General features: G+C 43.6%; 1 protein-coding gene across 1 annotated transcript in view; it reads left to right on the plus strand.

Moving 5' to 3' along the window:
* Positions 1–13,088, plus strand: part of commd10 (COMM domain containing 10) — a 216,980-nt gene extending 203,892 nt beyond the window's left edge. Inside the window, exons 6-7 of the mRNA XM_072516495.1 lie at positions 6,984–7,043; positions 12,250–13,088. Coding sequence (XP_072372596.1) covers positions 6,984–7,043; positions 12,250–12,288 — 99 coding nt within the window. The 3' untranslated portion in view covers positions 12,289–13,088. The remainder of the gene's footprint in view (positions 1–6,983; positions 7,044–12,249) is intronic.
* The last annotated feature ends 548 nt before the right edge of the window (positions 13,089–13,636 follow it).

Raw genomic sequence — 13,636 nt, forward strand, 5'->3', positions numbered from 1 at the left:
TGTGCTTCAGGGTTCCCACTGCGGTCGCCACCCTAGTAGGGTTGCCAGGGTGCCACGCAATGCTGGCACCATCCCCTGAGTCTGAAGACTTTGGGACTCCTCCAATCGGTCTTGCAGTCGCTGGAATTTCGCTGCCACCTCCTCCAATCCCACTGCTGTTTTAGAAACCAGCAAAGGGACACTAAAGATTTGACAATAAGAGAAAAAATAGAATAAGAGATTAAACTTACCAGGAATATGAAACTGATTGTAAGAGCTTCTACAAGTATATATTAAAAAAAAGACATAAACTAAAACCGTTGGTCCCTTAGAAACTGCTACAGGAGACGTTATCATTGGGAATGAGGAAATGGCAGAGACGTTGAACAAATACTTTGTGTCTGTCTTCATAGTGGAAGCCACATGTTACATAACCAGAAATGAAGGATAATCTAGAGGCTAAGAAAAGTGAAGAAATTAAGCTAATAATTATCTGCAGAGAAAAAGTATTGGAAAACCACAAGGGAATAAAATCCAGCAATTCCTCAGGACCCGTTGGCCTACATTCTAGGGTTCTAAAGATGTAGCTGCAGATATGGTGGATGCACATATGATGAGTTTTCAAAATTCTCTGGATTCTGGAAGAGTCCCAGCAGATTGGAAGATAGCGGCATGGTAGCGCAGTGATTAGCACTGTTGCTTCACAGCTTCAGGGTCCCAGGTTCAAGTCCTGGCATGGCTCATTGTCAGTGCGGAGTTTTCTCTCCGTTTCTGCGTGGGTTTCCTCCGGGTGCTCCGGTTTCCTCCCACAGTCCAGAGATGTGCAGGTTAGGTGGAGTGGCCATGTTAAATTGCCCTTAGTGTCCAAAAAGGTTAGATTGGGTTACAGGGTCGGGGTGGAGGTGTGGGCATAAGTGGTGCGCTCTTTCCAAGGGCCGGTGCAGACTTGATGGGCCGAATGGCCTCCTTCTGCACTGTAGATTCTATAATTCTACAGCAAATGTAACTCTAAGAGAGGAGGGTGGAGAGAAAGTAGGGAGTTGCAGGTCAGTTAGCCTGACATCAGTTGTTGGGCAAGCTATGCAACTTATTATTAAGAAGGTTTTAACAATGAACTTAGAAAATCATTGGATGATCAGACAAAGGGGAAATTAGTGTTTGACAAATTTATTGGAAATTTTTCAGAATGTAGAGAGCCAGTGGAATTAGTTCACCTGGATTTCCAAAAGGCATTCAATAAGGTGCCATGCAAAAGGTTTATAGGTAAGGTATGGGCTTATGGAACAAACAAGAACAAAGAACAATACAGCACAGGAACAGGCCCTTCGGCCCTCCAAGTCAGTACCAGTCATGATACCACCCTTGGCCAAAACCCGAAAGAACAATGAAGTTGGGGGTAATATAATAGAATGGATAGAGGAATGGTTAATGGACAGAAAGCAAAGATTAGGGGTAAATTAGGCATTTTCAAGTTGACAGGCTATAACTAGTGGAGTTTGAGCAGCAAAGGAAAAAGCACACCGACACAGAAACTTGCACAAAAGGGGAATAGAGCAAAATGTTTAAATTGTTGCAGAGACAGTGAAGTAAAGGATGGATGGAGTGTGAAAGACCAAGTGAGGTTGAGACTTAGTAGGAGATGAACAGAAAATATTATAGAATTGTTAAATCATTTTTGTTCATGACCAATAAAATGGACAATCAGCAAGACTCTAATGTTGATAGAGTTAGAAAGATTCCTTACAGAGCAAGAAAGAAAAGGACACATTGTGTTGTAGTTGATCAAGGCTTGTTAAAATAGGTATGTTTTAAGGATGAATAGGGCAGAATAGAGTAGAGGACTTTAGGAAGTATTTCCAGACAATATAGAATTGAAAAGATCCCAAAGAAAACCAAAATCGGAGAGTGCAGCACACAGGAGGAAAAGTATAAGATTCAAGAAGTGAGAACAAATGACAGAGGGATTTGTAATGAGTAGAGGAGCTTCATATTTGTTGCATGGGGGCAGAAAGCAAGGGTAGATCAGTGAAAATGGGATGGCGAGCAATCAGAACTTTGTGAAGGTCAGGACATAGGGGCTAAGCCTTTACAAATTACAGTTTATTAAAACCGAGATACATAGCTAAAGGGCTTCTCAAAGACATATGGGCAAAATAGCAATCTGTTAAAATTTTCTTGAATTATAAATATGACATTTATTGTTAAAAGCGTTATCATAAGAAATTATCTTTAGTATTATTTAACTACAATTGCTTTAGGTGATAGCAAGTGATCACGTTGATAGTTAAGCGCAGGGGCATTGCCAATGTAATTAATGTATATTTTAGCTTGTTAGAACCAAATAATTAGTTTTCTTGAGCCATTTACCTGGAATTCGCATTGGGGAAAATTGGCGTAATTACACCTTTCTTGAGTCTCATCTGACATTGATACACTGCACAGAAGACTGGAATTTCTTTAAATCTGTAATGAGTGTTAGCAGATCCAGGTAGATATTCACAGTAGCAATCAAGTGAGTGTTTGATGTTTCCACTGCAATAGGAGAACACATCTTTGTGAAGAAGTGGCGAGTGATTGAATGTAAATGAATTCTGTTGAGGTAATTCGGGGAAAATAATGATTCAGCTGTTCTGTTAAAATTGGAAATCTAATGTTCTTATTTTTTACGTTTAAAAACCTATTGATTGTGAAAATACGGAAATGCTTACAAGTGAACCAGACTGCATGGTGCCAATGCGAAAATGTAATATTTTCCAGGGGGCATAGGTCCCTGTACCTCTTCCGTTAAATACCTCAATATTTTTATTTCTTTGTTCAGACTTTCATGTACTAGTGTATTTTTCCCTCAAATGTAATCAAAGGAATATTGTGTAATTAAATTACAAGTTGATGCAACTACTCTATTTTTCCTGCCATTCTTCTTGTCAGCTTGTGGCTGTGTCAGCTTTTGATTGTACCCATGCATGCCAAGCCAGAGAAATACTACTTTCTGTCATTGCAACAAAGATGTAAGGAACATAAATAAGATGTATGCTTCATCTGTAATAAACTGTATCAGAGCTTTTTGGCCCAAATAGTGACGGCCATGAACTAATTTAAATGCTTGCTAGCGGTTGGACAGTTTGGGCCCGTGTCCATTGGAGGCTTTCAGAATGTTGCGCATGGTCTTTTTTTATTAGTAGTACAGATGGAAGGAAAGTCTCACATGCCAACCTGTTGTCCCAGGGCAGTTTGCAACACATATACTAATAATGCAGTCATTTTCAGTGTAGATTCTAGTACAGGAGATACTGTAAAAAGCTGAACTTTCCTTAAACCCTATCATGGGATTACCCCGCTGCAGGGTACTCTCCACCTTGACACAACCTAGGCCTTACATCAATAATTAAGTAATTTTCTGGTCTAACATCTAAAAAGGATTTCCTTACTTGGGTGGTTTGTTCATGGAAGATTTTTTAATTTGGGTAGATTCAGCAAGTGCAAAGTGGTTGTTTGATTGTTCTGCTTGATGTTTGGGGTGTTCTCTTGCACATAAATGTCTCGTTTCATATACTTGTGAATATATCATCGTTCCTCAAAATGAAATCAGAACTATGATCCGTGCTGGCTGGAACTGTAATGCTTGCTATCTGTATCAGGAAATAATAGGCTGGATCATGTTCTTTCGCTCAACTGGGTGGAGGAAGAAACCCAAAATTAGACCTGACATTAAATCAGGAAGATATAGCTTTGAGATACTGCCTGTGGGCTGGTTTTATCACTGCCAAGAGCTGGAAATTGTCCTTAAAAAGAAAGTAGGGATGGAGGATGAGCGCAACACAGTAAAAAGATGGGTTGTTTTGACAAACAGAAGCAACTGTGGGAATAACAGTCATTTGGCAACACACAAGAAGACAGTGTGGGAAGTCCTTAGAGATGAATGAATGGATGGTATTCATGTTCTTGTGTCTTGGTGTTAGTCAATCACTGTTAAATTATTGTGTAGTTGTCTAATTGACTGTCATTATGCTTGTGAAATTCTGCTGAAAATTGTTCTTGCTGCTACTTTCCAGGACACATCAAGCATTTCAAATCAATACATCATACATACTGAATTGTCTGGGGGCCATGCGAAAACTTCTTTTGAAGGAAACCACACTTCACTCTGAATAAGTCAATGAAAGTGTAGAATCATGCTTGCACTTCAAATCTACTTTTCATCACTGAAGAGTGAATAGGAAAATCCATTTGGTACCTTATTTTATTTGCATTAATAAAAATGCAGCTAAGACCTTCGAGCAACTGTGCCAATTAGGATACTGTTCTCGTGCATAATGTTCAATTTCATCTGCATCCCTTTCATCACTATCAAAAGCTGTATTGAGCAATTGAGAACTAAAAACTATGCTGTGAAGAATAATTTAAGCACTGTATGCAAAAAAAACAAATTATGATTAATTTCAAATATGAGTTGGTTTAGTTTTCTGGTAAAATAATTTTCACAATGTTTGGGGCTCCATTTGGTTGCCTAAAAGAGTATTTCCATTTTTAAAATAAATTTAGAGTACCCAATCAATTTTTTCCAATTATGGGGCAATTTAGCGTGGCCAATCCACCCACCCTGCACATCTTTGGGTTGTGGAGGCGAAACCCACACAAAGACGGGGCGAATGTGCAAACTCCACACCGACAGTGACCCAGAGCCGGGATTGAACCTGGGACCTCGGCGCCGTGAGGCAGCAGTGCTAACCACTGCACCACCGTGCTGCCAAAGGAGCATTTTCATGATGAACCGTCTCAAAGAATTAGGCTTAATAATTCTGGAAATCATTACAACTGCTTCACTGCAAAATCTAAAGATCTCTAAGAAAATCATAGAATCATAGAATTTGCAGTGCAGAAGGAGGGCATTCGGCCCATCGGGTCTTCTCCGGCCATTGGAAAAAGCACCCTACTTAGGCCCACACCTCCACCCTATCCCCACAACCCAGTAACCCTACCTAACCTTTTTGGACACTAAGGGCAATTTAGCATGGCCAATCCACCTAACTTGCACATCTTTCGACTGGGAGGAAACCAGAGCACCCAGAGGAAACCCACGCAGATACGGGGAGAACGTGCAGACTCCGCACAGTGACCCAAGCCGGGAATCGAACCAGGGACCCTGGAGCTGTGAAACAACTTGAATAACTTTCCTGCAAATGATTGATGTGGGAAGGTGATAAATTTTTAATTAGTGAAACTTTGTTTTCTTTGAATACCACTTCACTCCTATTGCTTGTGTGAAATTCTCATGGATTAATTTACTCGCAATTTTTTAAATTCTTTGTTTATTCTTTGAGGGGATGTGGGAATCGCAATTGCCCATTCCTAATTGCCCTGGAGGTGGAGATAAGCTGCCTTCTTGAATTGCTGCAGTCCATGAGGTGTAGATACACCCATGGTGCTGTTAGGGAGGGAGTTCCAGAATTTTAGAACCACTACAGTGCAGAAGGAGGTCATTTGGCCCATCGAGTCTGCACCAACCCTACCTAGGGTCAGGCCCCCACCCTATCCCCTTAACCAAGTAATCCCACCTAACCTAACCTCTAACGTTTTGGACACGAAGGAGCATGTGATCATGGCCAATCTGCATAACCACATCTTGGACTGTGGGAGTAAAACGGAGCACCCGGAGGAAACCCATGCAGACACTGGTAGAAAGTGCAAACTCCACACAGACAGTCACCCGAGGCAGGAATTGAACCTGGGACCATGGAGCTTTGAGACAGCAGTGCAAACCACTGTGCTACCGTGTTGCTCCAGCAGTAGTGAGGACACTGATATGGTTCCAGATTAGGATGATGTATGGCTTGCAACGGTGCTTGAAGGTGTTGGTATTCCCATTCCCCTGTTGCATTTGTCCTTCGAGGTGGTAGAGGTAGTGGGTTTGGAAGATGTTGTTGAAGGAGCCTTGGTGAGTTGCTGCAGTGCATCTTGTAAATGGTACACACTGCTGCCACTGTGCATCGATGGTTAGGGGAATGAATGTCGAAGGTGTGAATGGGATACCAGCGAAGTGGGATACCTGGGTGTTATCGAGCCTCTTGAGTGTTGTTGGAGTTGCACTCATCTGGGCAAAGGGGGAGTCTTCCATCACACTCCTGACTTTTGCCTTGTAGATGATGGACAGGCTTGTGAGTTACTGCTGCAGAATTTCCAGTCTGTGGCCTGTTCTTGTAGCCACAGTATTTATGTGGTTGGTCCAGTTCAGTTTCTGGTCAATGATAACCCCCAGGATGTTGATGGGGGAAGATTCAGCGATGGTAATGCCTTTGAATCTCAAGGGGAGATGTGTTTGCCTTATTTCATGGAATTCTGTCTTTGATAATGTAATCATTTGAATAGAAATGCAGTAACCCCAGAATTTTAGAAATTCCATAGCCTGTGTAATTTTTAAATGTAAACCGCATGTCTGGATAGGGCCTGTTAACAAACCTAATAGAAATGCAAAGTACTGTGGATTCTGGAAATCTTGAAATCGAAAACGTGAGAAATATTCCGCAGGTCTAACAGGATCTATGGAGAGATCCATGGAGTGATGACCATTTATTAGAACTAAATTCTGATGATGGGTTAGTTATTTGAAACATGTTATTTCTCTCTCCACTATTTAAAAATCCACAGTTCAACCAGGCTGTTGATTTTTAGAGAAGTGCTTAGGATTAATGACTGACTTAAACTGTTCCAAGCAGTAACAGCTGCTGCTATTGTGTGTCCAGTAGGTAACTGGTAATAAAGGATCTGCTTGGAACTGGAAATTACTGCCTAAACACTGAAACGTATTAATCTCTGCTACGTGTCACTAAGAGATATATCACGGCCAATTCGTATCATGTCCTAGTTCCCTGCAATTCTAACAATTGATGTGTGTATTTGGGCTGCATGGTTTATTGTATTTGTAACAAACCAAACTGAATGTTGATTGTTGTGACGAGTGAAATGAATTCACTTTTCAAATGATTTATTTTTTGTTTTAAATACAGAATGCAGAAAAGGTGTTGTTGGAATTTAACCATGAGGAACTTTTAGAATTGTACAACAAGGTAAGTAATCCTTTATTTGTGGTAAATCAGCAAATTGACAGACCACTTCCTAGTATTGACTTTACAACAAGCATTAGTAATGGCCAGCATGTTTGCCATTTACTGTGGGAAGAGTTTTTCATCTTGATTGAATATTCGCCTTATTTTTAAGAGTGCCATCTGTCTTAAAGAAAGCCTTTTTTGACTCCCCGATGGATGAGCTAATTTATCTTAAGAATTGTTGAGGTTTTAAGGTAGGACTCTGGGTTTATTTTAGTCTGTTCAAAAGACTATTACCCCTCAGAATTGGGGAGGGTGTCCCTGGCAATGTTTCTGATCATGCAGTGCTTGCTGAAAGCACACACATGTTTGGTGAATGTGAATCCACCCTCTCCACCTTCTTTAAGAATGGCAGCTTGCTGAGTTGCAACTCAACAGGTACTCGGGGCACTTTAACATTCCAATCTTCATCTGTGAGCCCTCACCAGTGAGTGGCAGTAAGCAGACTATCTGACTGGAGATGGTATCACAGTTGACCTTAATCCTGTTTGCACTGTATGTTCACATGTACCTGTAACAGCTTGTAACATTGATAATGATCAGGAGCAAGAGACTGAGCTGATTCCTCTGCACCCATCCCAAAAGGCCTAAAGCCAAGTGTAATGTCGCCACCAATACTGAGATCCGACAACTAAGTAAAAACTGGAGATTAAAATTGATACTTCCTCTCTGTATAGCTCAGTTAGCTTTAGGATAAACTCATTGGGTGAATGGTGAAGCCTGAAGAGTTGCTTTCTAAATTTAGTTTTTAAATATTGCCTTTCAAAATGCGACAACAGCCACTACAGGATCAAGTCACACTTCACTCAGCTCCCAATTTGAGCCATGTTGCACTGATCAGAAAAACATTCACAAAAGCTTAAATGGTTGTTCTCCAGCAACTCATGGTGACAGCTACATGGTGGTGCTAACTGGTTGCCTGGGAGTAAGACAGGCTAGTAAACATGCTACAAATAATGGCCACAGTGATTAGCAGTGCTGCCTAACAGCACTAGGACCTGGGCTTGTTTCTGATCTTGGATGACTGTGTGGAGTTTGCACTTTCTCCCCACGTCTGCGTGGGTTTCCTCCATGTGCTCTGGTTTCCCCCACAGTCTTTCCGCAGATTTGGTTGATTGGTCATGAGCAATGTGCAGGGTTAAGGGGATTGGGTGGGGCAGTGGGCCTAGGTAGAATGTTCTTTCGGAGGGTCGCTGCAGACTCAATGGGTCAAATGGTCTCCTCCTGCACTGTAGGGATTCTATGGAAATATAACTCTTTATCTTTTGTCAATGGTGCTAGGCAATAGAGCCCTTCAACAAACTATTTGGCACCTGGAAAAGAAAAAAAGACTTGGTTATCCGGTGTTACAGACGCCTGGTCAGATCTCAACAGTGGCAAAGAGACTGGACCACAACCATAGCTTTTTAAAGTTCTGTGATGGGGCAGAAAGATTAATTTGTTCCAGGAGTGATAATATAATAAAGGGCGCTTGGTTATTTTATAAACATGTTTTATTAAAGCAAAAGAAAACAATATTTAACTTTTAAACTTCAACTCTGAACACAAATGGATTACATGTAGTTTCTTAACCTTAACACACTCATTCCCATTAAGCAGCACTTTAACAGAACGAAAGAGATTAAGCTGGAAAATCTCAGCAGGTCTGGCAGCATCTGTAGGGAGAGAAAAGAGCTAACGTTTTGAGTCCGATGACTCTTTGTCAAAGCTAACAGACAGAGAAAGTGGGAAATATTTATACTGTGGAGTGAGAATGAAAGATGAGTCATAGCCACAGAAACCCAGGGAAACCGGGTGCTAATGGCCACAGAAACCATGGGGAAAGAGCGCTAATGGCAGTCCCCAGAGAGAACAAAAGATGTGAAAGGTCAAACAGCAGGGAAACTAACATCAGAGGATGAACTGTAAATGTGGGGGGAGGGGAAGGGGGAAGCAAAGAGGAGAAAGGTGAAGGAAGGTGGATAAGATTGGGGGAGAAATTAAATATATATTAAGAAAGAAAGAAATGGTAAAAGACAGTTAAAATGAAATGGGATGAAAACAAATGGGTCGAGGTAGGGTAGAGCTGATCATCTGAAGTTGTTGAATTTGATGTTCAGGCCGGAAGGCTGTAGCGTGCCTAACCGGAAGAGGAGATGTTGTTCCTCCAGTTTGCGTTGACCTTCACTGGAACATTGCAGCAGGCCAAGAACAGACATGGGTGGTGTTCTCACGTGTAATACTCGACATGGATACCACTATTACACGTGAGAACACCACCCACCAGGTACGCGGTACATACTCGTGCGACTCGGCCAACGTTGTCTACCTCATACGCTGCAGGAAAGGATGTCCCGAAGCGTGGTACATTGGCGAGACCATGCAGACGCTGCAACAACGAATGAACGGACATCGCGCAACAATCACCAGGCAGGAATGTTCCCTTCCAGTCGGGGAACACTTCAGCAGTCAAGGGCATTCAGCCTCTGATCTCCGGGTAAGCGTTCTCCAAGGCGGCCTTCAGGACCCGCGACAACGCAGAATCGCCGAGCAGAAACTTATAGCCAAGTTCCGCACACATGTGTGCGGCCTCAACCGGGACCTGGGATTCATGTCGCATTACATTCATCCCCCACCATCTGGCCTGCGAAATCCTACCAACTGTCCTGGCTTGATACAATTCACACCTCTTTAACCTGGGGTTACCCCATCTCTGGATCTGTAAAGATTTAATCACCTGCTAATGCTCGCATTCCTAGCATTGTTTGGCATCTTTGAATTTTTCTATATATGTGTTTCTGGATCAGACCTCTTCATTCACCTGAGGAAGGAGCAGCGCTCCGAAAGCTAGTGACATCGAAACAAACCTGTTGGACTTTAACCTGGTGTTGTAAAACTCCACATGGACAGTGACCCAGGGCCAGGATTCGAATCCGGGTCCTCAGCGCCTCAGTCCCAGTGCTAACCACTGTGCCACATGCCGCCCTGTGATTGTCTACTTTTGTGATATTGATTGAAGATTAAATATTGGTCAGGATGCCAGGGATAACTCCCCTGCTCCTCTGAAATAATGCAATATTTTACATTCACCTGAGAGGGCAGCCAGGGCCTCAGTTTAGCATCGCAACTTAAATTCTGTACTTACAACACCCCTTCAGTATTGCACTGGATTGCCAGACTTCATGGTCCCGATTCTCCACTCCCACGCCGGTTGGGAGAATCGCCTGGGCCGCCAAAATTTCCGGGGGCGCCGGTCCGACGCCCTCCCGCGATTCTCCCAAGCGGCGGTAACGGCCCCGTCGAGTTTTGCGGGCTGCAGGCCGGAGAATCGCCAGAGACACCCAAAATGGCGATTCTCCGGCACCCCCGCTATTCTGAGGCCCGGATGGGCCGAGCGGCCAGGCCAAAACGGCGGGTTCCCCCCGGCGCCGTCCACACCTGGTCGCTGCAGTCGTGGGCGGTGCGTGAACGCTGGGGGGGCGAGGGGGGATCCTGCACCGGTGGCTTTACCTAGAATGTGGGGTGGCCCGCGATCGGTGCCCACCGATCGTCGGGCCGTCCTCGCTGAAGGAGGACCTCCTTCCTTCCGCGGCCCCGCAAGATCCGTCCCCCATCTTCTTGCAGGGCGGACTTAGAGGGGATGACAACCATCTATGCGGCGCCGCTTTTACGCGGGCGACAAGGCCTGGCGCGTGTAGATGACGCGGCCCCGATCCTGGCCCATTGTCAGGGCTTGAATCGGTCGGGTCCGGGGCCGTTCCGCGCCGTCGTGAACCTCGACGGCGTTCACGACGGCGTGGCCACTTCGGCGTGGGAGTGGAGAATCCCGCCCCATATTTGTTCTCATGTCCTAGCGTGGAACTTGAACCCCAAACCTTTTGACTCAGAGACACGAGTGCTTTCAACTGAACCATGGCTGGCAATGCCATGGACCTACCATTTATTTACCTAGTGGCCCTGGTGCTTGCAGGTCATGGAGTCCTGATGTAGGTTAGTTTTCAGGTTTCGGGCATGATGCTCCTTTTCTTGCATTCACTGTCCTTGTTCTTTTCCTTTTAAGATATATAACACTTTCCCACCTTAGAGTTGTCTATAATATTCCTTATCCACAATGAAAAATTCATAACTGTAGCCCCAAAGACCCCGGGCGGGATTCTCCACTCCCGCGCCGAAGTGGCCGCGCCGTCGTGAACGCCACCGAGGTTCACGGCGGCGCGGAACGGCCCCGGTCCCGACCGATTCAGGCCCTGACAATGGGCCAGGATCGGGGCCGCGTCATCTACCCGCGCCAGGCCTTGTAGCCCGCGTAAAAGCAGCGCCGCATAGATGACGCGGCCGGCGCCGCATAACTGGCGTCATCCGCGCATGCGTGGTTGTCGTCCTCTCTAAATCCGCCCCGCAAGAAGATGGGGGACGGATCTTGCGGGGCCGCAGAAGGAAGGAGGTCCTCCTTCAGAGAGGACGGCCCGACGATCGGTGGGCACCGATCGCGGGCCACCCCACATTCTAGGTAAAGCCACCGGTGCAGGATCCCCCCTCGCCCCCCCAGCGTTCACGCACCGCCCACGACTGCAGCGACCAGGTGTGGACGGCGCCGGGGGGAATCCGCCGTTTTGGCCTGGCCGCTCGGCCCATCCGGGCCTCAGAATAGCGGGGGTGCTGGAGAATCGCCAGTTTGGGTGTCTCCGGCGATTCTCCGGCCTGCGGCCCGTGAAACTCGACGGGGCCGTTACCGCCGCTTGGGAGAATCGCAGGAGGGCGTCGGACCGGCATCCCCGGAAATTTTGGCGGCCCAGGCGATTCTCCCAACCGGCGTGGGAGCTTCCATTTACGTTCTCATCCTAAAATTTAAAGAAAATTTGTTGTTTTGTGAATGTTTTAAAATTATATGCTAGCATATTTTACTGTTCATTTTCTAAGCAGTATGATCCTTTACAACTCTTAATATTAGATGCTATTGTAAAATGTAATTTTGTTAAGTAGGTGTGATTTATGCAATTTAATATGTTTTGCTTGGGGCTGTGTTTTAGACACCTGAACATTAGGCAAGTTGGATTCATCACACTGCTTCAAATTCTATCATGCGGTCTGCAGTTGACCATAAGCATTGCACCTCGACGTTCTTTGTATTTAAAATGACAGTTGTAGTAACGCTTAATAGCACTAACATTTGTTTCTTTTTCTACAGTTGGAAATAATGCAAACACAATTGGACGCTCTTACATGAACAAGATGGACTGATCCTCCAAAAGTGTACTTGTCATTTGTAGATTTGGTAACTGAGGAATTGTCATCTCACACTGCTGTAGAAATCGAACAAACTGTTTCCATCAAGTAACACAGCATTGTTGTAAAGTTAGCAGTTTTGGATGTCTTCACAAATCAATGGTTCTTGGCTTTCACAAATTGTTATGTTAAATCCAATAGCTCTTTAACTTTTACCAATTCTCTAAACAATGTCCTGGACTAATTCAGGATTATTGACATCAGTTAAGGATGCTTTGATGTTCTAACCATGATGTGAGTGGTTTATTCACTGGCGGTTTGGGAAAGGATATATTTGGTTTAAAAATTAAAACAGATTTGTTATATAGCTTTAGAAGGGATTGAACAGAAATAATGGTTTCCATTTGGTATTGTAAAAGTCTGGATGATTGATGGACCTAACCTTTAATTTCCTCTCATATATTTCAGCCAATTGACCCTTTAGCATAACAGCACTATATATGTCTGTTATTAATTAATTCCATGCCATTGATATAGCAAACACTTCTACCAAATTTCATTTCATGAAATTAATCATTTTATTTTTTTGTTCATACATTATGGCAAACGTGGCATGCTTCAAAATATTAAATAATAGTTGAAATGTGTACGATTTGTATTGCCTGCTGAATTAAGGTGTCAGAATAACCTGGTTAGTGGATTGTGAATAGTAATGAACTTTCAGGCCAAATGTAGTATGATTGAAATCCAAGCTTCTAATGGAATTACTTGCATATTCTGAAATAAATACAGAATTATTGATTTGCGGTGTGATATTTTAACGTACAATGACGAGATATCAATTTGGTATAGATTGCATCGCCCCTACATTTATGGTCATGTAATTACAAGGCACAATGATTTATAGATTACCTTTGTATTTGTGACGTGAATGATTCTTCTTTCCATTCTGTGTTGGTAAAGACCTGCATCTGCCCCATTTAAATTGTATTCTTGTTGGATCTTTAGGTTTTTGGGGGGTCTCCTGTCTTTAACTAATTCTTTAAGCAACATAAGGTTAAATATCACAGGATGCTATAAATAATCGAATTTAAAAATATTTGATTATTTTTTGTTCATCCTAATGAGGAATTTTGGTGGGCTGAATTTCCTTTTTATTCCAGTACTCCAGATCGAGTGTAAAGCTAAACAGCTAACCTCACCTTCAGTGAGGTTTTCAAATGTTTTTATGTCATCCAATTGAAAATGGCAGGCGGACTCTTGAATCTGAAGGACCAATTAGAGGCCTTGCAGATTGAAGGTTGCAGCAGGATTCCACGGCAGATAAGTGAGGGAGAAGGTGCTTCATA

The sequence above is a fragment of the Scyliorhinus torazame genome, chromosome 9 (assembly GCF_047496885.1).
Source record: "Scyliorhinus torazame isolate Kashiwa2021f chromosome 9, sScyTor2.1, whole genome shotgun sequence".
Taxonomy (NCBI): domain Eukaryota; kingdom Metazoa; phylum Chordata; class Chondrichthyes; order Carcharhiniformes; family Scyliorhinidae; genus Scyliorhinus; species Scyliorhinus torazame.